This window comes from Netta rufina (assembly GCF_964035555.1).
Source record: "Netta rufina genome assembly, chromosome: 2".
NCBI lineage: Eukaryota > Metazoa > Chordata > Aves > Anseriformes > Anatidae > Netta > Netta rufina.
In genome coordinates, this window is record NC_140124.1 from 19,986,315 (window position 1) to 20,012,147 (window position 25,833).

General features: G+C 36.4%; 1 protein-coding gene across 1 annotated transcript in view; it reads left to right on the forward strand.

Annotated features, from left to right (window-relative positions):
* LOC311222510 (LIM zinc-binding domain-containing Nebulette) overlaps positions 1-25,833 on the forward strand; it is a 256,423-nt gene that overhangs the window by 220,017 nt on the left and 10,573 nt on the right. Inside the window, exon 6 of the mRNA XM_084306842.1 lies at positions 25,531-25,646. Coding sequence (XP_084162968.1) covers positions 25,531-25,646 — 116 coding nt within the window. The remainder of the gene's footprint in view (positions 1-25,530; positions 25,647-25,833) is intronic.

The window sequence follows — 25,833 nt, forward strand, 5'->3', positions numbered from 1 at the left end:
TCTGTTTGTCTGTGCTTTACAACAGTATTGACAACTGAGTGCACAGGGAAAATCATCCTGAAGTAGCACTCTAAAATCCTTCATATGTAATAACAAGATTTGAGTTTAAGCCTACCTCTCAGAAAGTAACAGAAACTACAGGTGAAACAGAGTAATTGGTAGGTCATATAGTCCATCCTCCTGCTGATGGATACTTCATCAACTTTTTCCTGAAAGTCTCAAAATGAGTTCCCACTATTTAGAGAAGTGTATTTCTTTCCTGCTGTATGGCCAGTTTTTATATGCCTGTAGCTCCAGCCTTCTATCAAATGGAATTTGTCAAATGTGGATGTTTAGAGAGCTCTGCCCAGGGAAGCTACTGGTGTTTTTAAGACCATGCAAATCTTAGAGGTCCACATACTTTGGATCTATGGCAACACTTAAACAGTTAAATTGCTGTCTGGACAGACCCAAGCACTGTATCAAATGTCTCACTTCCATAGCTAGAGGTGGTACAGCCAAAGAAAAGCTCCTGTAAAATCACAGTTCAATATACAGTTTGGTGCATGCTTCAAACCCCCTAGACTATGCTGCATTTCATTTGTACACTAGCCCTTGGTGGCAATCATGAGTGCAGCCCTGTTTTCAATAACTGAAGGCTTGCTAGTTCAAATTGATTAGGATTAAGAGCTTCCCTGAGAAATTCTTGAACTATGTGACCGAAATATTATTATTTTTTAGTACTCTTTATCAACTAAAGAGTATCAAAACACAGAGGAGCTCTTAGTTCCCCGTACCCACCAAACAGCAAAAATAGTGCCACTGTTTAAAGGAGATAGGCCATGACAAACCTGAGAGCCTAATATCCAGTGATATTTCACCTAATGCTTTTTCAGAGTGAACAGCAGTTATAATACCTTCTTGTATAAAAAAAAAGCAGTGAGCTCCCTGTTCAAGGAATGTCCTTGGCAGCTGGAAAAAAACAACTGCACACTGAAAAAAAAACAACTATGAGTCTCTTGAGATTTTTCTTAGTTGATAAAAGTTCATCCAGTTAGAAGAAGTATTTCTGTGTTAGAATCCATCTGGCTGTTCTTTTAAAGTATTATCAGTGAAGCTGTAACAACTTTTTTTCAAATGATTGATTGGTAAAATTAATGTTTGTGCTCTGGAAAATAGGCACTAGTTTTAACCATGCTAAAGTCATTCTAGTCATCAAGATATATTAATCTATCAGAGCTTTGAATCTGTGACAAAAGACGCTTCATGATTCTCATGTGAGTTTAAGGATATTTTAAACTGGCATAAGTTACCAGGATGATAAAACAGATAAGTTCTATAAATTACCAAGGTTCTGATTTTACCTGTGTTATTTCAGATTTACAAAGACAGATACAATCAATGGCTGCTGCATTACTGCTGCCGTGACATCATACTTATTAAGCCTTTACTTACCAAGACATGATCAAACAGGAAAAGCTTTACACTTACCAGTTCCTCCCACCCCTCTTGTGCCTGTCAGAGCCTTATGTAGTTGCATAATTTATCATCATTAGGACTAACACATAGTTTATCAAAAGATTGTACATTGGCTTTTATTCATCTTGTCAAGAGGGAGTTAGCACTATGCTTCACCTTGCAGGAGTTGCAATAGATAACACATAATGCTCATACATTGAATCTGTTCTAAAGCCATGGGATTTATTTCCTCTGACTGTTCTTTCCATTGCCTCTAAGATATTAACGATTTGAAACACAACATGTATGGGGTCCCCATAGTCCTGCTTTACCTACCAACCTATTATTTAGCTTTGCACCACTCAAACCAGCAAAAGGACCAAGGAGGGAAGACAATTATTTTTCCCACTTCCATTGCACTGAGTAAATCTTGAAGACAGGTCTGCCTGAGATGCAAACCAATAATAAAAAGGTGTGATTTGATATATTTACGCTTGATTGCACTTTACATCAAGATTTTATTTTAAACTTGTTTGGAGTGATTAAATGATTATTATATTTTTAGGCACAGCGGTTATGAATTGTATATATTACAGATCGTACTGAGTAGATCAAAAAGTCACACTGTAGCTGATTATGCATTTGTTATAAGCTTCCTCTTAGCTTGTACAACATTAATTGTTTGTTAAAAGCTTATTAAAATCATGGTTGAATCTGTGTTCAACTTTATGCTGTGTTTATAACTAGAGCTTGGATGTGAAATTATTTATTTCTTATGGACTCCATTTCTTTCAATATCCAGTTCAGAAGTGAATTCAAGATGTGTTAATAATTTATTTGTGTGAATTAAAGCTGAAAGTCTAGCAGTTATGATTGTCATTGAATTGAATGAATTCCAAAAATACTTTTCAATACTGAGATAGTGGATCAACATTAAGTCTGTGTCCCAGGAAAAGACAAAGAGAATTACTAGTTAAGATAACAGTGGGCTTCATCTTACCCAACTGTAGTTGTCTAAAGTGTAGATTTCTACAGATGAATTTGTCACCCTGGTTCATTTCTTTTTTTTTTTTTTGTATTGGTAAGGAAAGATGAAAAACCAACAACAACCAACCTTTTGAGCTTAAATGAACTGAGCAAATTTTAGAGGTTTATTTTGGATGAGATAATCTATGCCCCTAATTCTGCTTAGTCGGCTGACTTGATCTCTGCTGTATGCAGAGGAGGCCTTAGGCTCATAGGTCTGTATTACATACACCAGCTGTAGAGATGGATGAAGGATGCTGTTGGTGGGCTGGGGAAATCACATAGCTTTGATGATTCTGGTTCTGCTGTAGAAAAGATTGTAGGTATGTGATATGTAACTACAATAAACGTGATATTTATTTAAACTTAAGAAAATACTATAATCATATTTAGAAAAGGAAAACAAAAATTGAGGAAAGAAACTCTCCCTAAAATAATGTCAGCGCTTTAAAATGGATGCACCAAGTTTTTTAAGATGGAAATTTATGCTTTGCAGTCCTTTCAGGTGAATATTTAGATCTTTTAGTTAATTTGTACATGAAGATAAGTAGTCAATTAGTCATTAATTGTTAAAACTCACCGCTTTCATACTTTTACTTCCTTTTTTTTTTTTTTTTTTTTTTTTTGTTTGTTTGTTTGTCTTACCATTTCTATACTTTGGGGAAAGATCTTAAAGTTTGGCGCACAGATCCTGGCTCCATCTTCGACATTGATCCTCTGGAGGACAATATTCAGTCTAGGAGTCTGCATATGCTTTCTGGTATTGCTTATATCCTGACTTTTCACCAAATCAGCTTTTTCTTTGTTTATGAACAAAGTTGATATAGTAAATTTTCTGGTCAATATGCCAGCCATATGTTTTATATATATGTTTTGTTTTCATATATATGTACGTATATATGACTGTTTTATAGCAGTGTTTTACAGGAACTCAAGCTGTTATCACATGTGCAGATAAGAAATAGTGAAAGAAATCTTATGCTAAACAACAATTACTCATACCACTTAGAAATAGTCACTTAGAAAGCATTGACCTTCTTTGTCCTCATTATGGATTTTAAAATAGCTAGACCTTAATAAAATTTCAGAGATATAGGTGGCATATTTATGAAAATGATTTTTTTTTCCTATGCACATTTTGCTTATATGGCACATGATATTATACCTTATGCTAGTGTTTACCATTCCAAGGATAATAATTTATCTTTGTTAATAATATAAGAATAGATGGAAAAGTAGGGAAGTTAATGTAATGATATGCAGCAATGTTTTGGCTCAACAAGATTTTTTTTTCCCCAGATGTATTTAATTTGAATGTTTAATTTTGCATGCATATTTTCTTTGGTACTGGGAGTGGAACCTTATTTTGAATGTCCTACAGCAGTACTTCTATGTGCACTTGTACGCATGCTGAAAGAAAAGGACGTTTTGATTTTCCACTGGAAATTTTCATGTCATCTTCTCTCTCTCTCTTTCTCTCTCTCTCTCTCTTTTTTTTTTTTTTTTAATATTTTGCCATTTCTGCTATTCTTTTAAAGCAGAGAACAATCTTAGTTTAGTTTGATTTTGAAGCAATTTTCTGAACTAATAGTGTTCAAAAATGGATATAAAGTTGTGCGCAATTCATTTTTCTCTAGTTTAAACACTATCAGTGTATGAATATCAATGTTACTGGTTGTGTTTTTTATTGTTTTGCTTTTAATTTCATATATTTACAGCGATTTTATTTCTTTCTACTTTTGTAGAAAGAGCAAGCCGTTACAGTAAGCAGTACTTGCATTCTACAAGTTTGGGAGATTATAAATCAGATGGTTCTGACACGAACCCTACCTTTTCATACTGCAGTGAGATAACAAGGCCATCTGATGAAGGAGGTAGCCCTTATTCCCACGTTTTTCACTAATAACACTATCAGTGTACTGAGACCTCACAGGCCTGTATTAACTTAATACCCTTGTACAGTCACAAATCATTAGAAACTGTGTAAGCTATTGCACTGATTGATTAAGGAAGCAAAGCAATATCTCCAGTTCACACAGTTTCTTGCATGACAGTTTGCTTTATCATGTATTCTTTTTGACAATTTTAGGAAGTGTGTAAGTCCCAAACCCCTACTAACTCCCATTTACAGTGCTTAAGTGAAGATGTATTGTGTTTTTGCAAAACTTGCATGAATTGGATTTTTTTCCTCTGGAAATTCAGTTATACAATGTAACTGGAAAAAAAATACATCTCTAAACTGAAAAAAATAAATTTAACTTGTGCTTTTTAGTGAGCAAATCAACCATATAATAGCATTTTATTCACTCATGTACTTCTTCCAGTATCAATTTTTTCAGTTTTTTTGGCTCTCCATTTCCATCCTAAAAGGAAAAGTATAACAATAGGAAAAACTGGCAACTTTGTCCCATATGAAAGTTTTCTTACAGACTCAGCAGTTTGGGAGCAGAGATGGTATTCAGTAGGGAAGTTTATATAGTCTGATATTGCTTTGTATGTATTAATATTAGAATATTTTGGCAAACCTGCTTTCCCAGGTACAAACCCACATCTTGCATATGATGGATGCCATAGATTAAGACAGAAATTATGAAGATGACGGATTAGGGTCTACTCATTCCAGTGGAATTACAGTGTACTAGACTCGACTGGTGAATTGTAAATGTTCAGAAACATTGCATTCTATGCACGTATATATATTTTAAAAATAGTTGTGCAATTTCTACTTCTTGATTGTGGAAGAAAGTGCATTGAAAATCATATTCAAAAGGTTACTATTTTTTTCTCTTTAGAAGATGTTAAAGTTATTGCTACTATTTAGTTGCTTGGAATCCTTGAATTACCCATGCTTTAAGGCATCTTAATTGTAGACCCCTGTTTAACTTCTCCCACTGGCCAGAGTAATGTGTTGTCATAGTTGCTAGAGTATAGCGAGTCTACATTATGTTAGGTGCTGCATAAATTTACACAAGCAGTTCTGATTAAGAACAGGTGAGTAAGAAAGTGTTCGGACTGAAGAACTGACTGAATGCGTGAAGAAATACATGTCTTGACAGAGGATCAGCCCTTTATGTCGGTCAATCTTTATTTGATATTTTAACTTAATTCCCAACTCTTTTAATAGCTTATAGTAAAAATGCTCATTTGCTGTTTTTTATGTCTCTTCCTGTGTTGGTGTGAAGTGGTCTTTGCAGTGCAGTGCATGTTGTCCTAAATACCTATTCTGATCTTCCTTTTGGCTCTACTCCAACCATTTTAACATTGCTTTGTCAGCTTGATTTGATTGTTAACAGGTATTTTTATTACTTTCCATATCAATAATAGGAAGCAGGTTTTATTTTTCTGATTGTTTTGGCAATAACAAGATTTCTTTTTGTGTGTCTTTTAAAATCTGTTGTTATGGCGATGTGTTGAATAGATCCTTACTAGGATCAAGATGTTTTAGCAAGATACTGTTTCTGCTTTTGAACCAGCTGGCTAGCCAGGGTTTGAGTACTGGTAGACGATTCCCATTGCATGGGAGAAATAAATGTCAGAGCTAAGTAATTCGACATAATCTAAATGATTTACAAGGAAGTGCCATTTCTGTGAACGCATTCAGAATATAGTATCTTTGGTCAAAAATATCAATATTTTGATGGCAGCGTTCTGTAAAAACTATCATTTATTATATTGCCACAAGGTCAGTTTGCCCTTGAACTTTATACAGTCTCTCTAAATGAGAATCAAGTCTGCTTTGCTGAGATTTCATGGCTGTTTCTCACAGAGTTTGTACTTTTAGCTCTAGTATTTTTTTTCTTACAGGTGATTGTTCAACCTGAAAGACGGTTGGACACCTGTAATCAATTTTATAACCTGTATGTGTCTTCAGCCTTGTTTTCATAATCTTTTCTCTGTTCATATGTTGTTTAATTGCCAGTTTATTCTGGATATGCAAGTCTTCACCAGTTCACTGCCACTGCTGATGGAATCGTTCCTTAGCCACCTCTCCCAGACTTTAGTTGGGTCCTTGACTTCATACCAGATGTTAAAGGCCTAAATAACTCACTCTCTTGTCTTTGGTGCATTTCAGTTACAACATCATAGGGGGGCTACTAACATTTTTCACTAGAATTGCTTCTTCCTATTAGTTTTCCTGACAGTTATTTTAGATTATGTGGTAAAGCTAAGCCAAGTATGCTTCCCGTGGAGATTTTCCTACAAAATCTCCAAAATCTCTAGGTTTTTACATGATGTAAGTTTGGGAAAATCCCTGTTCATTTAGACTACTGCAGATAAAGTCAGATAGGAACCAATTGTTAACACTTTTCAGCGAGATTGATGCAGGTACTGAACTTTCCATTTGATATTCAGTTTGAAATTACTTTTCAGCTTTTTCAGTCCTTTTTTGCAACTGCTCTCTGTTAGTACTTTACAAGGTCGACTTCATTACTTCATGATATCATTGAAACTTTTGCCATTCTGAACAGAAGGTATTGCACTAGAGCTTTCCTGTCTGCCTAAATGCTCTGTAATTAATTGCCACCCTAACAAAAATTTCCTTTTATCCTGTAAGCCATCCTGTAGCACTACTCAGAAACAGTTGGGTGCCACATTAGTTCTTACAAAATTCTCAGCTGTTTTTCAAGCAGTTATTTTCAGCTTGTCTAAAGAGGAACAGAAGCTAATAATTTCTCTTTAAATCTTGTTTTTAACACTGGTGTTACAACTTGTTAGGCATGCAGCTATTCTGTCAATTTTGGGAAGGTCTTTCAGATTATTTTAGTCAGAAGGAGAAGGAGATGTATGGATATGAGAGTTATTTTTGTTTATGAAGACAGATTACACAGTTCAATCTTTGCAGAACACTGTAGAGGAAAAAAAAAAAAGGCAGCAAGAGTCATATAACGGCTTGGGTTGGAAGGGACCTTAAAGATCACCTAGTTCCTACCCCACTGCCATGGGGGGTTGCCACCCACTTGATGAGGTTGCTCAAGGCCCAGCCACATGATCTTGAACACCTCCAGGGATGGGGCATCCACAGTTTCCCTGAGCAACCTGTTCCAGTGCCTTACCACCCTCATAGTAAATAACTTCTTAATAATATCTAATCTAAATCTCCCATCTTTTATTTTAGTGCTGTTCCCCCTTGTCCTATCATTTTACTCATGTCTGAGTAAAAAGTTGCTCTCCGTATTTTTTATAAGCCTCCTTTGAGTAATGAAAAGCTGCAACGAAATCTCCCCAGAGCCTTCTCTTCTTTAGGCTGAACAGCCCCAGCTCTCTCAACCTTTCTTTGTAGGAGAGGTGCTCCAGCACTCCAGTCATCCTTGTGGCCCTCCTCTGGACTAATTCTAATACATCCATGTCCTTCTTGTGATGGGGGCCCCAGACCTGGATGCAACACTTCCAGTGGGGCTTCACAAAGTCAAAGCAGAGGGTGACAATTACCTCCCTCTATCTGCTGGACACCCTGGGCTGCAAGCACGCACTGCCAGCTCATGTCAATCTTTTCATTCACCAGAACCCCCAAGTCCATATAACTATGGATTTTTCAGTGTCAGAAGGGAACGTAGCTGCCACCTAATTGGACTTGTATTGATAGTCTCTACAGTGTTTCTCAGATTGTGCAGAAGCACGCATTTCTAGAAAGATATCTTCTATTTTCAGGTCTGCAAATTAACAGTGAATCTACCATCTCCTGCTGGTAACTGCAGTAAGTGAAACTGGCATTTAGCTCACACCATCCAGGGCTCATGACTGTTTTGTTTAATTCCATTCCCACAAAGGCAAGAGTAAAAATCCTTGAAAGCAACACAAGTTTACAACAATTTTGGAGTTTTTTTTTTTTTTTTTTAGTTTTTTATTTTAGAACACTTTGCATATATATTCTTTTCAGTAGTTCCATCTCTGGAGACTGAGGCAGGGAAGAGACTGTTAACACGTGAGTTTTACATGTGGCAGGATGTAAAACATGGAAATGGATTTGTGGTATACGTTCTAGTGACAGTCACAGAAACTGAGCTGAGTTGCTCAAAGCTGTGTGTCCAGGTGTAAACAAAGGGTGGCAAGATAAAGTGAAGGCTGCAAGTAAACCTTTAAGATTAATTGTATTTTTCTTCAAGCCCATTATACAAAGCAAAGAAAAAACAAAAAAGGTGCTATCAATTATTTCTGGGTTGGTTTAGGATTCGTCAAGTTAGGTAGTCTGTTTTAGGATTAGTCAAGCTATTGAGTGCACAGAAATTTGTAATTAAGGGAGCTGACCTACATTATCTTGTATTTACAAGGGTCACTGAGATACTACTGCAACAAATTCCAGACTTTGCCGTGATGGCGGAGAGGGGACTGTGCACATTTGTGTATCACTACCACAAAGTCTTCTGATGTTTGACCAGATGATAACAGATGACTCAAGGCACTGCTACTAGGGCTACCATTATTTTTGTCACTCCTGTTTTGTGTGTTCTTTCATTTATGTGGAGACGAGGAATTCCTGTTAGTGTTTTTGGATTGAGAAGATCCATGTGCACTGGAGGAGCATCACTGTTATTTCAATTTTTTTTTTTTTTTGTCTCTTTCTCATTATGCAACAATTTGTGTGCACGTTTTGTTTTCATTATACCTCAGAAAGTATTTTCCGTAAGGATCCTCCTTTTGTTTTAGTTTTCAAAGTCCATTTATGCTGCTTTCTTTCCATCCTGTTTCAACTGCAGGATGTTTTCATTTCACTTTGCAATATTTTTTCTTCTCTTAGTTTTTATTTTAATTATCTTTCAATTTATTGTATTTCTTTGTTGCTTTCTGTTTAGCAGTCTTGTCGTGGTTTAACCCGGCTGGCAGCTAAACACCACGCAGCCGTTCGCTCACCCTCCCCCCTCCCTCTCTGGGACGGGGGAGAGAAATGGAAAGTGAAGCCCGTGAGTTGAGATAAAGACAGTTTAATAAGACAGGAAAATAATAATAATAATAATAATAATACAATGATGATAATAGTACTACTAATAATAATATGTACAAACAAGTGATGCACAATGCAATTGCTCACCACCCGCTGACCGATGCCCAGCTTAGCCCCGAGCAATCCGGCCCCCTCCCCCCGGCTAGCCACCCCTATATATTGTTTAGCATGACGTCAGATGGTATGGAATACCCCTTTGGCTAGTTCGGGTCACCTGTCCTGGGTCTGTCCCCTCCCAGCTCTTACTGCACCCCCAGCCTGCTTGTTGGCAGGACAGAGCAAAAGTCTGAGGTGTCCTTGGCTTGGTATAAGCACTGCTCTGCAACAATTAAAACATCGGGGTGTTATCAGCACTCTTCTCATCCTAAGCCAAAACACAGCATTCCGCCAGCTACTAGGAAGAAAATTAATTCTTTTCTAACTGAAACCAGGACAAGTCTCCTGTTTTTCTTTGATTTAAATCAACAGGATTTTATTTAAATATTAAAATATTACCAAGTTTTGTTTTCAGTCTGAAGGTTTAAAATGGTCTTAGCAAACATCCCACTATGGATGAATTAAACATTTTTTTTTTCTCCTGATGTACCATTTTTTCATTTTAGTTGAAACCTTTCTGCTTGCTTTTGGCTTTTATTTATTTATTTATTTATTTTAAGTTTATTTCCTTTTAATTCCTAGTTTAATTTGTATGCATCAGTATATGGCCATGATATATATGTTTTTCCTTGCTATATGTTTGGAATTTTTCAGTTTATTAAAGTATCCCTTTATTCTTATTTTAAGTTGTGTGTAGTCTGTAGATGGAGAAAAGTCAGAGGTGGCTATCAGTTCCTTTCACTGATGTGTTGTTACTTTGCTGGAAAAAAGCATGATTTTATCATCATATAAAACCTATAAACCTATTAAAACCTATATAGAACTCAGTCTGCAGAAGTCAGCAGATAAGTTTGCTGTACTCCAAAAAGCTTGCATGATGTAGGAAGCCTTAGTGGATGTTAGGAAAGAATGTTCAAGTACCTTCTGCTGCATTTTAAAAATGAATGCTAATATTCTATGTATTCTGGAATCAGTGTGTTACTGATTGGCTGCATGTCCATTATTTAGGTTTTTCTCCTTCAGATTAAGCTGTTAAGATGTTTACCTGCCACTAAAAAGGTAATGAGAATTAATATGAAGAGACCGTGATCTGAGGTTTTAGGTCTTCTTTCCTTTATTCCGATATAAGGGGTCAGCTGCTAACACTCAAGTCTTTTCCTCACTTTTACTTTTACCTGGGAAGCTTCCTCCTATTACTCACATTGCTAATCCAAGTTCAGAAATTTCAACAGAGCATGAAATTCCACTTATAACTTGATAAGCTTTAAATTTTTGTTATCAACCTTAAAAGTAACCTGTAGGTTTCTAAGAGAAAACTGAAAATTAGTATTAGATATTCCACTGATATTACATAATAATGGGTCACATCCACAAAAAGATTATTGCAATCAACCTTTGAGGAATAAATATGGGAGATGGTCATGGTGGCAATTTGACTCCAAAGTATATAAAGACTGTAGAACAGTACTACAGTATTTTCCTGTGGCGTATAGGTGCTTAAAATCTTGAAGTCTTTATATAGCTTGAAAAGGGAGTAAAGTCAATGAGAAACAGTAAGACCTTTAATTTATCTCCCTAGTGGCATGTCCTCCTTGTGATATGAGCCTTCTGAAGAAGAAAGGCTTCAGAGCAGCTGAGCCTGCTGCCCCCCCATTCTTCCTTTTCTCTGGACTCTAGGGGTTATCTTTCTCCTTTCCTCACTGAGGCAGAAACATGCTGTAGGCCGTTAGAAGTACTATTTGAACTGCAGTCTGAACACAGCCAAGCAAATTTTGATCAGTGCAAAGTATAGTATATATTATTTTATATCACTGACAATATTGCTGTCAGAATGACACTGACATTTTAAACATTGATTTCAAGAATTTCTTCTTCTCTAACCCTAGGACACACCATATATGTCTCTGTTTCTAAAATGTTTGTTTGTAGGATTTGCTTCAGGCTTTGATATGGGATCATAGAATCATTTAGATTAGAAGGAAAAAAAAAAAGGCAAGATCATCAAGTCCAACCACACGTACCACAGAAACTCCTAGAGCAAGAAACTATGCTGTTACTTCTGCTCCTGGTTAGTCTGGTTGGAAGACAAACATTCTGATGAATTTGAGCAAGAAGCCTCTGCATCTCACATGATGAATTTGCAGAGATGCTCCCTTGTATGTGTTTAAAGATGTCTGCTTGTGTTTGGACTGTGGTAATGTTCTGTTGTGCCAATAGGTGGAAAAGGAAAGGAAACAGAATTTGGTTTATTTCATTGTTGTCTTCTTGCTATTTTTTTTTTATCAAAAAAAAAAAAAAAGTGCCTCCACAGTTATGAGGGTGGAAAATTCACCATTAATAAAAGACAAGTCAAAAAAAAAAAAAAGGAAATACTATGTGATCAGTTTTTATATATAGATATTTATATATATATAGAGGTCTGTCTTCCATCTCCAGGTGCGGGAATACATGGCAGAAAGCCTTCACCCTTCTTCACATTCTTATTCAGATGCTGAGCTCTGTCATTTTAGGAGGTCAAGCAGAATGACACAGCAGTTACATTTTCTTCTCTAGCAGACCAGGAAGAATGGTTCTTTTATCTTAGGAAGCTGAACTCTGTTTCCATAATGTTGTTCGCTGAAGTCTGGTAATCAAATATGGCATTTGGAGGGAGAAGAGTTGTAAATTTCACAGGAAGAACTAGAGGGGTTTGTGGGTTTCTTGTCCCCTTTCAAGTGTATCAGAAGGCTGAACACATCAAAACAGTACTGTGGACTCCCTCTTGGTGAGAGTCACATTGACGCTTCTGTTATCCACCAGACTTTTAGATCTGTTTCTGAGTTTTTATTTTTATTTCAGACTAGATGGTGCTTTGGCTTTGCCCCTTTTACATACAAACACTCAGAGATGAAAGTGAATTTGTGGGAAAAAGTTTTTTTCCACACAACAGCATCATGGTAAAAATTTATGCTTTTTCATCTTGGTTACCATATTTCTGTTCTTAAGTGTGTAATGTACTGCAAGTGCTTGCAGTTGAATAACAAATACCTTTCCCATAAACCTATTGTAGTATTTTTGAACTAAACTAAATATTTCTCTGTGTATGTAATATGGGCATAAGTGCATGCGTATCTGTTTGGTACCAATCAGATACCTTAAATTATATAGCTTAATCAGTTTTCATTGTTACAGAGCTTACACACCTTCAAAATAGGTGAATTTGGGTTCTCCATTCTCAAATAGATTTTCCTCTTTTTTTCTTTCCTTTTTCTTTTTTTTTTTTTTTTTCATATAAATTTGCTTATTCACATTGTACCCCAAAAGGATCAGGCATCAAGACAGAGCCTTCTCCCTTCTTAAAACTGTACCTTTCATTCTAGGAGGGTATGTCTTTGGGATTCCACCTTCTGTTTTGCAGTGATTCCTAATGTTCAAAGGGGCATAATTTTTGTTTTGATTAAAAATAATGACATTACTGGCATGGGAGTTTATGAAAACAGTGGGAGGTTTCCTGGTAGAAAGGTGATACTTTTCCACTTATAGATTTGAGGTAAGAAGGGAAATTAAATGCAACGTCAGTTGTGAGAGTTCAGATTTCAGTAAGGAACAGGTTGAATGTGTTCTTTGTACATGTGCTAACTTCTAAATAAGTTTCTGTGAAAAGATTTCTGACAATGCTTAATATGTAATTCAGTCTCTGAATAATCTATTTCAGCATTTTAAACCATGCAAGTCTAGGAATCCAGAATGGCAATAGGACCATATGTATGTATTACTTCAAGAATTATCAAGTCTGTCTGTCCTAGTCTGGCCCATCAGACTCTTAGATAGCATCATCTGCTTTTACTTTGTTATTGGAAAACATGAGAGAAAATAGTCCAGAAAACTACATTTCATTCTCTCCCAAAGAGTGGAAGAGCTGTGAAGTATTTGTAAAACTGTTTTCTAATGTAAAACTCAAAACTTCTTATGGAAGCTTCTTACGAAGCTGGTGAGGGGTCTGGAGAACAAGTTTTACGAGGAGCGGCTGAGGGAGCTTGGGTTGTTCAGCCTGAAGAATTGGAGTCTTGGGGGCGACCTTATCATACTCAACAGGTACCTTTAAGGAGGCCATAGCGAGGTCGGGGTTGGTCTATTCTGTCACATGCCTGGTGACAGGATGAGGGGTTATGGGCTAAAGTTGCACCAGGGGAGGTTTAGGTTGGATATTAGAAAGAACTTTACTGAAAGGGTTGTTAGGCACTGGAATAGGCTGCCCAGGGAAGTGGTTGAGTCACCATCCCTGGAGGTCTTTAAAAGACGTTTAGATGTAGAGCTTAGTGATATGGTTTAGTGGAGGACTTGTTAGTGTTAGGTCAGCGGTTGGACTAGATGATCTTGAGGTCTCTTCCAACCTAGATGATTCTGTGATTCTGTGGAACTCACTGAGGGCTAGATGTTATGTTCAGTTAAGTTTTGATTAAGATTTGATTTAGAGATCTGGGTATAAAACTAAACACTCTACCTTGTTTGTAATGTGTTAAGATATAAATTGTGATTCAGCTGAAAGCTAATTTTCATTTAGTGTGTGTTCACTGAAGATGAATTAATGTTCCAGGGAGAGCTTTACATTTTACACTTCCAAAATGTTTTTGCTTGATTCCCTCTGCCTATCCTTGATTCTTGTGTTCCTCTTCCACATCTTTGAGATCTGACAGCACAAAAATGCAATTTCCACATATTCAGTTTGCGGGATCCTTCTGTTTGCTCTGCCAGTCATCTGAGTTTGATGTTCCCTTTTGCTTTAAACAGCTGGTGAGCAGAAGCTGGAAGGGCAATTTTGAAATGATTCAATAGTTGGAAGTGTTAATGGCTCCCTTGCCAAGCAGTTCTTTGCATTGTTTAGACTGGTGCCTTAGAGCAGCTTTTGATACACTTTGGAGGGTTTTATATCCAGCAACCAATAAATATCATTAGTAAATTCATGTGTAGTCATGTACTAGATCCTGGCTGATGCTGTCCTTCCATCATTCCTCAGGTTGGTTATTCTCACTATAAAACCACTATAAACCACTGCATAGAAATGAAAGTACAGCTTCCATATGAGGAACTTGCAGGGTTCTTTCTTTAATGCAACTGGGCAACAGTTGATGTTCAGTACATATGAGTTCAAATTGTAATGGAAGGCATGTGGGTAATGTAACACGTTAATATAATCTTCATTTTACCAACTCTTTCCATTTGCAAGGAAGCCTGAGCAAAAAACTGCCTATTCACAATTTAAGAAGGAATTGTGGCTTCCTGTGGTACATGTGACCCCACCAGAACCTAGGATGCCTCAGGCTGGCTTTCAGACATTTTGTGCCTTCATAAATAAAAGAATGTGGTGCTGCCTGCAAGGAAAGGAAAGTCATATTGTACTGTTTTCTCAGCTGAGACACACTATGGTTTAGATGGAATGTCAGCCAACAAAGTCAGCTTATAAGAAGGTTTGTCTGTCAGTGACACCAAATCCTTGCTGCAATTTGTATTCAGGACTCCTGAGCAGGATGCCATGTGATTTTGTTATATCCCAGTTGTCACAGCAGCAGGAGAAATGGGGATACCTTTAAATACTGGTATAGCACCTTTACTGATACACCACCTGCTAACACATACGCAGGCTAAACTCACTGGACTGTACAGCTACCATAGCTAATTCCCAAACAATATTCCTAGCACTTTCTGCTGTAATCCATATAAGATGAATGGGGTCACGCCTTTTATATTTGAGCTTCTAGAACAGTTCCTGGAATTTAATAAAATGTAAAAGTATATGTGAAAATACATGCAGTAGAGATTGCAAAGATGAGTTGAAGACCTTGTCTTTTTGTCAAAAAATCATTTTCACAATTCAGATATGTAAATGGATCTGTCAATGCAAAACCAAGTAGCCAAGTCCCTCCCTCCTCCTGACAGCATCTGGTGTAAACTGCTTCAAAAATACAATTTATTCTCCTCTAGTCCCATTAATAATTATTTTGTCCTTAGAATGTTTCATATATTAAACCTGGTTTAGCGACCAAAATGATTGAAAGTGACTAAATTAAATTTTAGGATTTAAAATGGGGGACAAATATGACTCAATTTCTAAATTAGGTTAGAAGCCAAATAAGGTGGGTTTATTTTTACAGTGCCATAGTAAAACTGATCAATGTGATCTGGAAGAAGGAAAAATGGTTTAATTTATTTGAAGTGAATTATTGTAGCCACCCATAGCACTTTAAATATAGATATAGAATTCATACAGCTTTTAACTTACCCTGTGAACAACTGTCCACAGAAGTTGGATGAAGACAGTAATTTTTGTCATTCATTCTGAATTCTAATTTTGCATTTGTTCACTTCTATTCTATCCCATTTTTTTTTTTTTTTAGAAGAACGCACAGAAACATGTCAGTATGAGTGAACAGCCTCTTCCTATATTTTTAAAGGCTTGTAACCTTTTGAAATATTTTACTTCTTGGATTTCCTCGGTGATTCCTTACCACCCTGTTTTATAACAAATGCCATTAGCTGTTGTGTAGAAAAAAAGAAAAAAAAAGTGTTTTAACTGGCTGCTATGGAATTACATTTATCAAATCTGTAATTCTGAGTGTTTACAGACTTGCAGTCTTAAGTGGCCATTCAAAAGATGTTCTGAGGAAGGTGAGAGCCTTTCCCTTTTGTCAAAACTGCCTGCTCTGCCAGGACCGAGTTAGCTTGTGCTCTTTGCACGGGATGTGACTCAGCCACTCACTGCTTAGCAGTCAGGCACATTCAGAGGCAGGGACTCTGGTTTGGCTGGAATCTGGCTTCTCCTCTTGGATTAGCAGCATTCAAGATTGCATGTACATAATACTTTACAATTCTGTGATGCCTTACAACTATAGATAATGTTGATCAGAGAGGTTTTTCACCTATCAGTCAGCATCTTTCATTCCCTGTTTCCTGGTAGAAATGAAGCCCAAAGGAATGAAGCCAGAAGTACTTCCTGGCAAAATTCTTCCCTGTATTATCGTCTTCAGATGAATAGGGTGGATATACAGTTGACTGTCTTCTTTCTTTTAAAGCTAACAGTAGAAAACAGGATATCCTGTGTTCCTTTCATTTTTCTCTAGACTGACATTTGCATCCTGCTTGCTGACGTGACTTCTGGAGACTGTGCTACCCAGGCTTGCCCTTTTGTGCAGTTCCTCTGAAGGGAATGAAAACCATATTAATCTTATTTAAAGGAAAAATGTTCATGAGAGACTGTTTATTTGCAATGCAGAAATGTAGACCCCTTAGAGAGGCCAGAAGAAAGCTTCTGAAAGCCCCTCAGAAAGCAGATTGCACTGAAGGAGGACATAATGAAATTGACCAATCCACTGTTCCTCCGAATATGATCAGTTAAGGAGAAGGCCTCGGTGACCAGGCACATAGACCATGATGTACTAGAGAGGCGGTTTGGTATCCATCCTTCCATTGGGCTAGCTAGTACTTCCCAAATTCCCACATCACCTGCTATTGGATGTATGATGGACCACTCATACAAGCAGTATGACCAGTATTTATATTATTGTCTTTTCATGAAAATCAGGAATTTTGTAATGGCTGTATTTTTTGTGAGCATGTTTGTTGTCTGAAATAACTGACATATGAGATAGTCCCCCTCCAAAAGAAAATCAAATTACAAAATAAAATACAATGTTCCATGTGGCATAAACACATTATCTGTGTGTTTTTGTCATTCCTTTCGAGATATCTTTGTTTCCTTTGACATATGCTAAATAGCTATTTGTGATCTGTCATAATTTCATTCAAAATCCAATTTTAATTTCTTATAAGAAAACTCCTGTTAAGAGTTATAATTGTATGATTCTGCATTTCCCACAATAATCTACTTCAGTTTACATGGTAGGTACATATTAATTATTGATAGCTTAATTATCGATAGCTGATAAAATGGTGTTATAAAATAATGGTGCATAAAACAGTCTATTATTCTAATCATGACACTAATGAAGCTTAGTTTAAGACATTTTATCTTATCCATTGTAACATGTCTGTAAGTAGCCTTGAGAGTAGAGACACTGATTTTTTTGCCCCTTGAATATTTAGTGTTAGTTATTTTAAATATAAAATTGGTAATTTTATTGACTTTTTTTCCCCAGAGTATTTTTTTCCCAGACTTGTAGATTGGATGGTTTATTTCTTATAGCTTTATAATTTAGGTTATAGAAACTTCCTAAGCTTGTAACATTCTGAATTTGCCACTGACTTCAAATAGTTCAGAGTTTCAGTTCTAATGAGGTCAGTGAGCATGCCAGTTATTTATTAGCACCCTGTGTGAATTAGGCCATGCTTTCAGGTTGTTATTTCAACAACCTAATTATATCTGGGTTTGATATTCCAATTTACTAAGTAGTACTGACTCCTGTAATGGATAGTACGCAGACAAACTGCTGCTTCTGACAGAGCACCACTGAGAGCAGCAAGCCTGGTAGCTCAGACATCTGTGAAAGCAGTCTGACAAGTAAAGGGCAAGAAAAAGGGGGAAAAAAAGAAGAAGGGAAAAAAAAAAAAAGGAAAAGAAAAGAAATGAAGGGAAAGTTACTGTATGCACAAGAAAAAATGCCAAGATGCCTTACCATGTTGTTCTCTACTGTTCTAAAAACAGCACTGTTCTGTATCAGGTCTCACCATCTGCAGTCTTCAGGTTAGTGCTTTTTGTATGTTCATCCAGTCTGATATATTCCCAGTGAATTTAACTGCATTGTGCTACTCTTTGTGGCTACAAAATAATAAAACTCTATAAAAGATAAGAGTTAAAATCAATTTAAAATAAAGCACAGAGTACATGTTGCCATTTTCTAGCTTATTTGAAAAGTTAATGCTGAACAATTTAACTTTAGAGCTGGATAGGAATTTTTCAATATTGTTCATCAGAAGATAGCAGTCTAACAGCAAACTTTTTCTTCCAGGAATGGCTCACTTGTGATTAATGTCCCAATGCCAAAAAGTGGTCGATTAAGTTTTAAGATTGGTGGAATTATAGCTTGACATTTTTAAAAACAAATAATTGAGCTTTACATTGAAATATGTTTAATTTGATGATTAACATAAATTATAATAAACATTAAATTTGATCAAAATTAAATCTAGATGTTGCATGAATCTATGAGCTTTTTTTTTTTTTTCTTTTTTTTTTCTTTTCATCCCTGTTTGGGACAGGACCATTTTTGGCAACCAGTTTTGTATTGGAATATTATTCCTGAAATGTTCCTACTATTGTCTGCATCTAACATTGCTGTAATTTTCTGGTTTTATTCTATACTCCTTTTTTTTTTTTTTTTTTTTTTTTTTTTTTTTTTTTCTGGAAGTCCTTACACACTTACTAGTCTTTAAACTGTTGGCTCCATTAATGCACCTTTATAGCCCAGACCTCATTCTGTCTCATCAGGTTTTGACCTATTTCTTCAATATCTATTGTTAATGTCAAGCATCCAGCTCATGATGGCTACATCAGACTTAGTCAGACCTAAACTTCCATTATGTCTTTTTTTCAAATGCTGTGGTGGTCTGGTGTATGAGAAACCTCAATTATATACTCATTGCAGTGGCATGCTGGCACACAGAAGAATTCTGCGTAAAGTGGGATGCACTGTTTGGAGCTGTGACATCTGGAGGGGAAGTATCTGTGAAGTTCTTTTGTGGCTTGAACTTGGAGCTTATATAGAAGCAGGGTACTTAGGAGCCTACCTTGGGACCACTGATCCAGCAGTTTGCTGCCTTCTGCTGCCTATGGCTTTGGGTGTTTGGTCCTGCCTCCTCCCTTTCATAGTGTGTCTTGGTCTGATCCCTTTCTGAACTAAAAACCTTTGGTGAGCTGAGGAAGGTCACCAAAACAGCAGAAAAACAACCCAGCTGAGAGAAAGAGAAAGGGTGGCAGGACTGTTAGATTGTCTCAGGCAGTTGTCGGAGCATCAACTTCAGATACGCTGCATGTGGGGATCAGGTGTAAGCAGCCTATAGCTGCCTTGGGGGGGGGGGTCACCTCATGCCTTCTGCTTAGTCCTTCCAGAACTCTTAATTTCAGTAAAGAATGATGTTTAGCAGTGATGTTTAGCACATCATCTTTAAAAGTTTGCTAAAAGCTCACCTGTCATAGCAGTCAAGCCGGTTTTCTTTTCATACCTTTCACAGCCTATCCTCCTCATATCTATCTTGCCTTACTTGCTGCCAAGGTATCAGGTCTTGTTTCTGATTTGCCTGTGACACAGACCTTCTTTAAAACTCTCATTAAATTCTTGGCTGACCACAATTATGTTCCATTTATCCTGCTGTTCATGTTTTGGCAGGATGTAAACTTCTGCAGAGTTAAGGCAACAGGCTTCTTAAGATCTCTCCATAAAACTGTTTCTCAGGATGCTTGTAAGGCTACCAAAATGCTGTGCTGAGCTCATCTCAAGAACTTGTACAGCAATATACACAGCATGGGAAATAAACAGGAGGAATTACAGGGTGGATGGTTGCCCCAAAATGGTAGTGAAATCTTAATCTGGAACTCAGAATTGACCAGACAAAGCCTTAAGCACCTAACCTAACTTCAAATTTGGCCCTGATTTTGGTAGGGGGACAGACTATTTTACCTCTGCAAGTCTCTTCCAACCTTAATTATTCTATCATGGCCTTTATTGTTGTTTTGCTCTCTTCTACTGTGTGATTACTTTGGTTCCACTTTTGTTTCTTTGACTTAAAGCTTTTTGAAATTGTGTCCCTGTTACTTACATATAATATTGTCCATGGCTTATATTTATATTATAACTTTAAATATATATAAATAAATGTTTGTTTTCATGTAGTCTACTATTTTTTTTTTTTCCTCCACATCTGTCTGGCATTCATTTTTCCTGTCCTTACTCAAGTTGATTAGTACCTTTTCATCAAAAGTCTTGCTGAGAGTTTTGATGTGATAACTCTAGAGGGGAAGTACTGCTTCAGTGTAAAGATAACTGAATCAGACCTTGAGTGATGTCAGGTGCATTATTGTGGAAGTAATTCTGTTGCTAGAAACACTGAATTCAGTTAGATTCAGGAAAGAAGTGGAAACTGTTGAAAATATATTGAAATATGCCATTTTTGCCAACTGATGATAATAGACTACTTTGTTCAAGGATATGATTGGTAATACAAATTGTAACCCAAAACGCTTTAAATATTTTAATGATGGGGAGCACCAGCCAACGTCTGGGAAAAGTGATAGAAACAACAATAACAACAAAAAACACCATGAAATACTGAGAACTGAAGTTACTGCTGTGACACTTTCTGGAGAAGTCTTTTAGAAGGTGTCAATTGTTATTATCCACCAGCTTCAATGCAGCAATAACAGATTACTGTGGTCAGGGGAGTTGTGCAGTTTGGGCACTTTCCCACTCACATACACATGTGGGGCATCCATAAGGACCACAGAAGTGTGCTGTACACATACAGTTCCTCACGTGATTGCCTCACTTCTTTGATAGTGTTTTCTGCTGCATGGGACATAGCTGAATAATTTCTAAGGCAGGAACAGAAGAAACAAGGAACTAATAGCTATGGGACAGACTTTCCAAAGGAAGACCGTGAGGGCTGCTGTAGATGAGGCAACCTGTGGAAAAGAAGGAAGCATCAAGGCAAAATGGGAAGGAGTTAAATATACGTGGAGCAGCAGCTTCTTCTGTTTCAGGGGAGCTAATCAGCACACAGATATATGATAATGCCGTATTCTGTCTCTGTTGCAACTTTTCTGCTCCTTGGGAACTCTACAGACACAAAAATTAAATGAGTATTAATCATGATCCTTCTTTTTGCTTTCTGCTCTCTTGTGCTGCTGTTATTAAGAAATGTTGCAATGTTTTAGTTCTCTGTAGGCTTTCTACCTTGGTAATGAAACCATGAGTAGATATAACATCAAAACATGAAGTGAAAGAAATGCTTAAAAAAATGTCTGTAAGAATAAGTGAAGTTATTTCACGTATGGTCCAGTAAATGACATGTACTGTAGTAAATGGTAAAAATACAGTAGTTAGTAGAGGCGATACATTGTTTTACCATGGATCATCAAAGTTCTGCTGAACAAAAGAATTCAAGAGAGTTTAAGAATGGTGTTGGTAAAATATATCTTGGACCCTGCCCTTTAAATGATGGTTCTTTTCAGCATAATCTTTTTTTTTTTTTTTTTTTTTTTAGATATAACCTTGTCGCTATTTAATGCTCTCTTGATTATTCCTTTCCTGTTTCCACAGTCTGACCTTTTTCTTTCATGGTCATTCTTAAAGCTTGTCACACCCCATTGTCTGCTGCAGCATGTTGATACCAACTATCATTCTTTCAGGTTCTTCTGTTTCTGATGTTTCTTGTTTCAGAGGCTTCTCTGTGTTTGTCTTTTATCAAATTCATTCATTTTCCACTCTTGTTTCTCTGGGGAAGCCTATAAGGATATAGTAAGCAAAATATGATAAATTCCTTCTAGTAGATAATTTAAAATAAGTATCTGGCTTTATTCATAAGTGGAGCAAGAAAAAAAAAAAGAAAATTTTGGTACATCAGAATGCATCTGGTAAAGTCTTAATGCAACAAGAAAAAACTTCCACCTGTGCTTCTGGGAGCAATGGTCAACCCTCAGATCCCTCACCAATAAATCTGGCTTCAGCTAAATGAATTTCATGTTCCACTACTGTGTTTTATTATTCCCTTAGGTTAACTAAAGCCATTGTTTTTGCTGCTGCTGCTGCAGTCAGTGATGCTATAGAACTTTATACTTTGGTCTAAGCCAAAAGATTTCAGGTAACTATGGCCGATGATGATTAAAAACTTTTAGACTGTTTTTTTCTTCATCATTTTTATCTCACTTTGAGTTCAAACTCACTTTGTCACTAAAAACACAGCTCAGATCTGTTCTCTTCACTGATCTGCTTATTTACATGTATGTGCTTCCTAAAGTGTCTTCCAAATAGATAACATAAAAAATTTGTTAAAAACTGTTGATCTTTTATTTATTTATTCATTTATTTTTTTTACAGCCCCAGTAATATAGTATTCTTTTAATGAAATAAAAAAAAAGGTTGGAATTATTCAGTCAAATGTCTCCAACACTGATTTTATATATGCTCTCTAAATAAAAGACTGAAAGATACTTAGTGAAGCTGTGGAATCCTATAAATTCATTCTCTCTGTCTAGGAAGTTTTTCTAAAATTTTAGTTTCTTACGCGTCCCAAAATTTTCAATGATTTACAAGGTATGTTTTACTCCCTTGGGCTTACATTTTCTGTTGTTGCAGGTAAAATTGTTGCAGATTCTCTGAGACAGTTTGACAGAATTCTCTCATTTTGTGAGAAGCTGATTGCAAAAGAGAAAAGCACATCTCAGACCGCTGCTGACATTTGTCACAAAGATGGGAGGCATGGGGTTATCCTCTCCAAAATAAACCCGTCGATTTGGAGTACATAATGAAGGAGACCATTAGTTGGCCTTGCACTGACAAGGGATGATTGGTAGGAATTAAGAAAGATCTGTTTTGTGGGGAAGGAATCAAGAGTCAATGGTTTCTACCAGTGCATTCACTTCTTTTACGAAGACGAAAGGGATTCTCAGGGTGTCTGTCCCTGCCAAGGAAAAGCTGCTAGCCCTTTGTCACTGCAGAGCAGGCAGGATGCTGACTGATCAGCAGCCAGTGCTTGCTTAAGATACTTCTTCCTATGAAGTTAAAAAGTTCAAGCTGTGCTTGGATTTGAACCCACATGACCAATTTATTACTGGTTTGAGGAGATGAGGCTCTGTTGGCTTCTGTGAAGTGACCTATGTTTATGCTGATAGTGAATTAGGCAAAATATATTCTTTCTAGCTTGATCGCAGAACCTTTGATTAAATTATGTTTTTCTCTATTTTCTCATGAAGGAATACATCTGGTCATGTAAAAATACCTTGTAACAACATTGAAACATAAATTAGTTGATGAACTACTTAGGACTATTCACTTAATGCATGATAATCCTGTGAGCATGTTAACGAGCAGCAATTCTCTGATGATTAAACTGCTTTAAAATGTCTTTGTACTCATATGTCATTAGAATGAACTTGGCACTTCTAAAACATCCATTATTCATCATGTTCCAGTGTTGCATCTGACTGTGTATCACTTTAATTTCACTCACTTAACAAAGCAATCTATTCATTACTATAGTTTGCAACATGTTGTCTAAATCAGAAAAAAAAAATATTTAAATATACTGCATTACTTATCTCTGAAAATGTAGTAGAGTGAAAAATAATGTCCCAAATCATAATTACATACATAGTGCATTTCAATATGCTAACTAATGGATGTTTTTAGAAAAAAACTTTGTTGAAATCAATGATATGGTTAGCTGGGAAAGCAGGTTAGGTAAAACACTTGGCTGAAAGCATAAGGCTGACCTTTATTTCAGAAATATTTCAGCAAATATTTTCTCAGTAATGCATTTCCATGTGTATCTATTGTCCTGATCACTTGAGAAGGAGAAAGGGACAGAACATTATTATTTCAAATATAAATACTTGTTATATATATATATTTTACCCCCCTGCTTCTTAAGTATTTGTTCATTCAACAATTCCTGGGTCCTTCCATACATTGTGAACCCCATTAAATGCTATATTAGTTTTGCTCCCGTTTGAATCAGTGTATGATGGCTGCTCCAGAAGTGCTTCTTTGCTTCCCAGCAAGCCCAAGGGATATTTCTCACAAAACATCAGACTGCTGAGTGCCTCCGTGTTTGAAGGTTTTTGACCCATGGGCTGTGTGAGCTCCATCTCTTGTAAGCAAAAGACAGCTTTTGTCAGACAAGTTAATAGAATACAGGCTAAATGGACCACTTGAAGATGTGTCAGTTGAGGTGCATTTTCTTAACAATATATAGATTTTCAGTTGAACTAGTAAAATTATAGTAAATAGCAGTGGAGATGGGCTAATAACCTCTATACAAGCTGGAAAACCTTATTCTCAGGTTGATGTTTTGTAACACATGCACAGACATGAGGTAACTGAACTTCTAATGATTAGATTTTGAAAACCACTTCAGTCTTAATTTTGCTTTAAAAATGCTTCCTGGACTTGCTGGGAAAATAGTGAATAGTCATCTATGCTCTGCTCTGTTTCTCAGAGATTTTTGTTCAATTTTTTTTTAAATTCGGTCTGTTGCTGAATTTGGATGCTTGAACAGATATGGGGTTGCTAATACTTTCAAACAACAGATCTAGGGAGTCCTTGGTTGTATTAACTCTTTCAGCAGCTTTTGGTACAATAAAAGTCAGCTTATTAATCAACAACCTATGGATAATAGAATTGATAGAATTGTTAAAATTAATATGAACAAAGCATGTGTGAAAGAGAGGGAGCAATTGTGTGGTTAAGACAAACTGTAAAAGAGGTGGACTTGGAAAGATTTAAATAACCATAGATCTGGCTGAGATTGTTGATGGAATCAGAATAAACTAAGAAACCCAACTGTGGACTCATGTTTTTACATTCCTGTCTCTTGCTGTGAATCAGTCTTTGTTTGTAGCCCAATACATAAGAGTTAGTTTGCAATGAGTTAGGAACTAATCGTGGAGAATGTATGTTGAAGCATTTCAAATGTGTACTAATATAAAGCTTTTTTCATCAATCTTTCCTTGAAAAATGGCAGTTTATGGCACATGATACTTAGTGCGTTGTCAATGACAGTATCAAAATTCAGCTAGTGGTGTCTCAAGCTTTAGTATGCCTTTCTATGGTTGGATTCCTTAAAGCATATTAAGCTTTCCTTCCAACTAACCTTGATAGCATTTGGAGATATATTGCTCTAACTTTGGCTACATTAATGTATAATTCAACTTAATTCAGCCTTATGTTGTATATGGGAATAATTCTTAACTATTTCATACTGAGAAATTGTTATTTATGAAGGAAATAATCTACAGGTTCTACAGATTGCTGGATAAGGACTTTTAAAAAATATTTTTTATTTTGAAATTTCCATTAATGTCTCTATATTTCTTTAACACACAGCCCCTGTTCTCCCTGGGGCCTATCAGCAAAGCCAGTCCCAAGGATATGGATACATGCACCAGACCAGTATGTCATCCATGAGGTCAATGCATTCACAGCCTCATTCAGCAGGCCTGGTGAGTATTGGATTTCATTTGGCAAGCAACATCATCAGCAATTGTGAAATCTCCTAAATATGAGTAAATGGTCTCCTTGAGTTTTACAGTTGGTCTATTTGACTGTCCTAATTGTAAATGGTAGTCCTAATGTATGAAAAGGCACTGGCAAGAGCTTTTATGTCAGAATGTATCATAAAAATATATT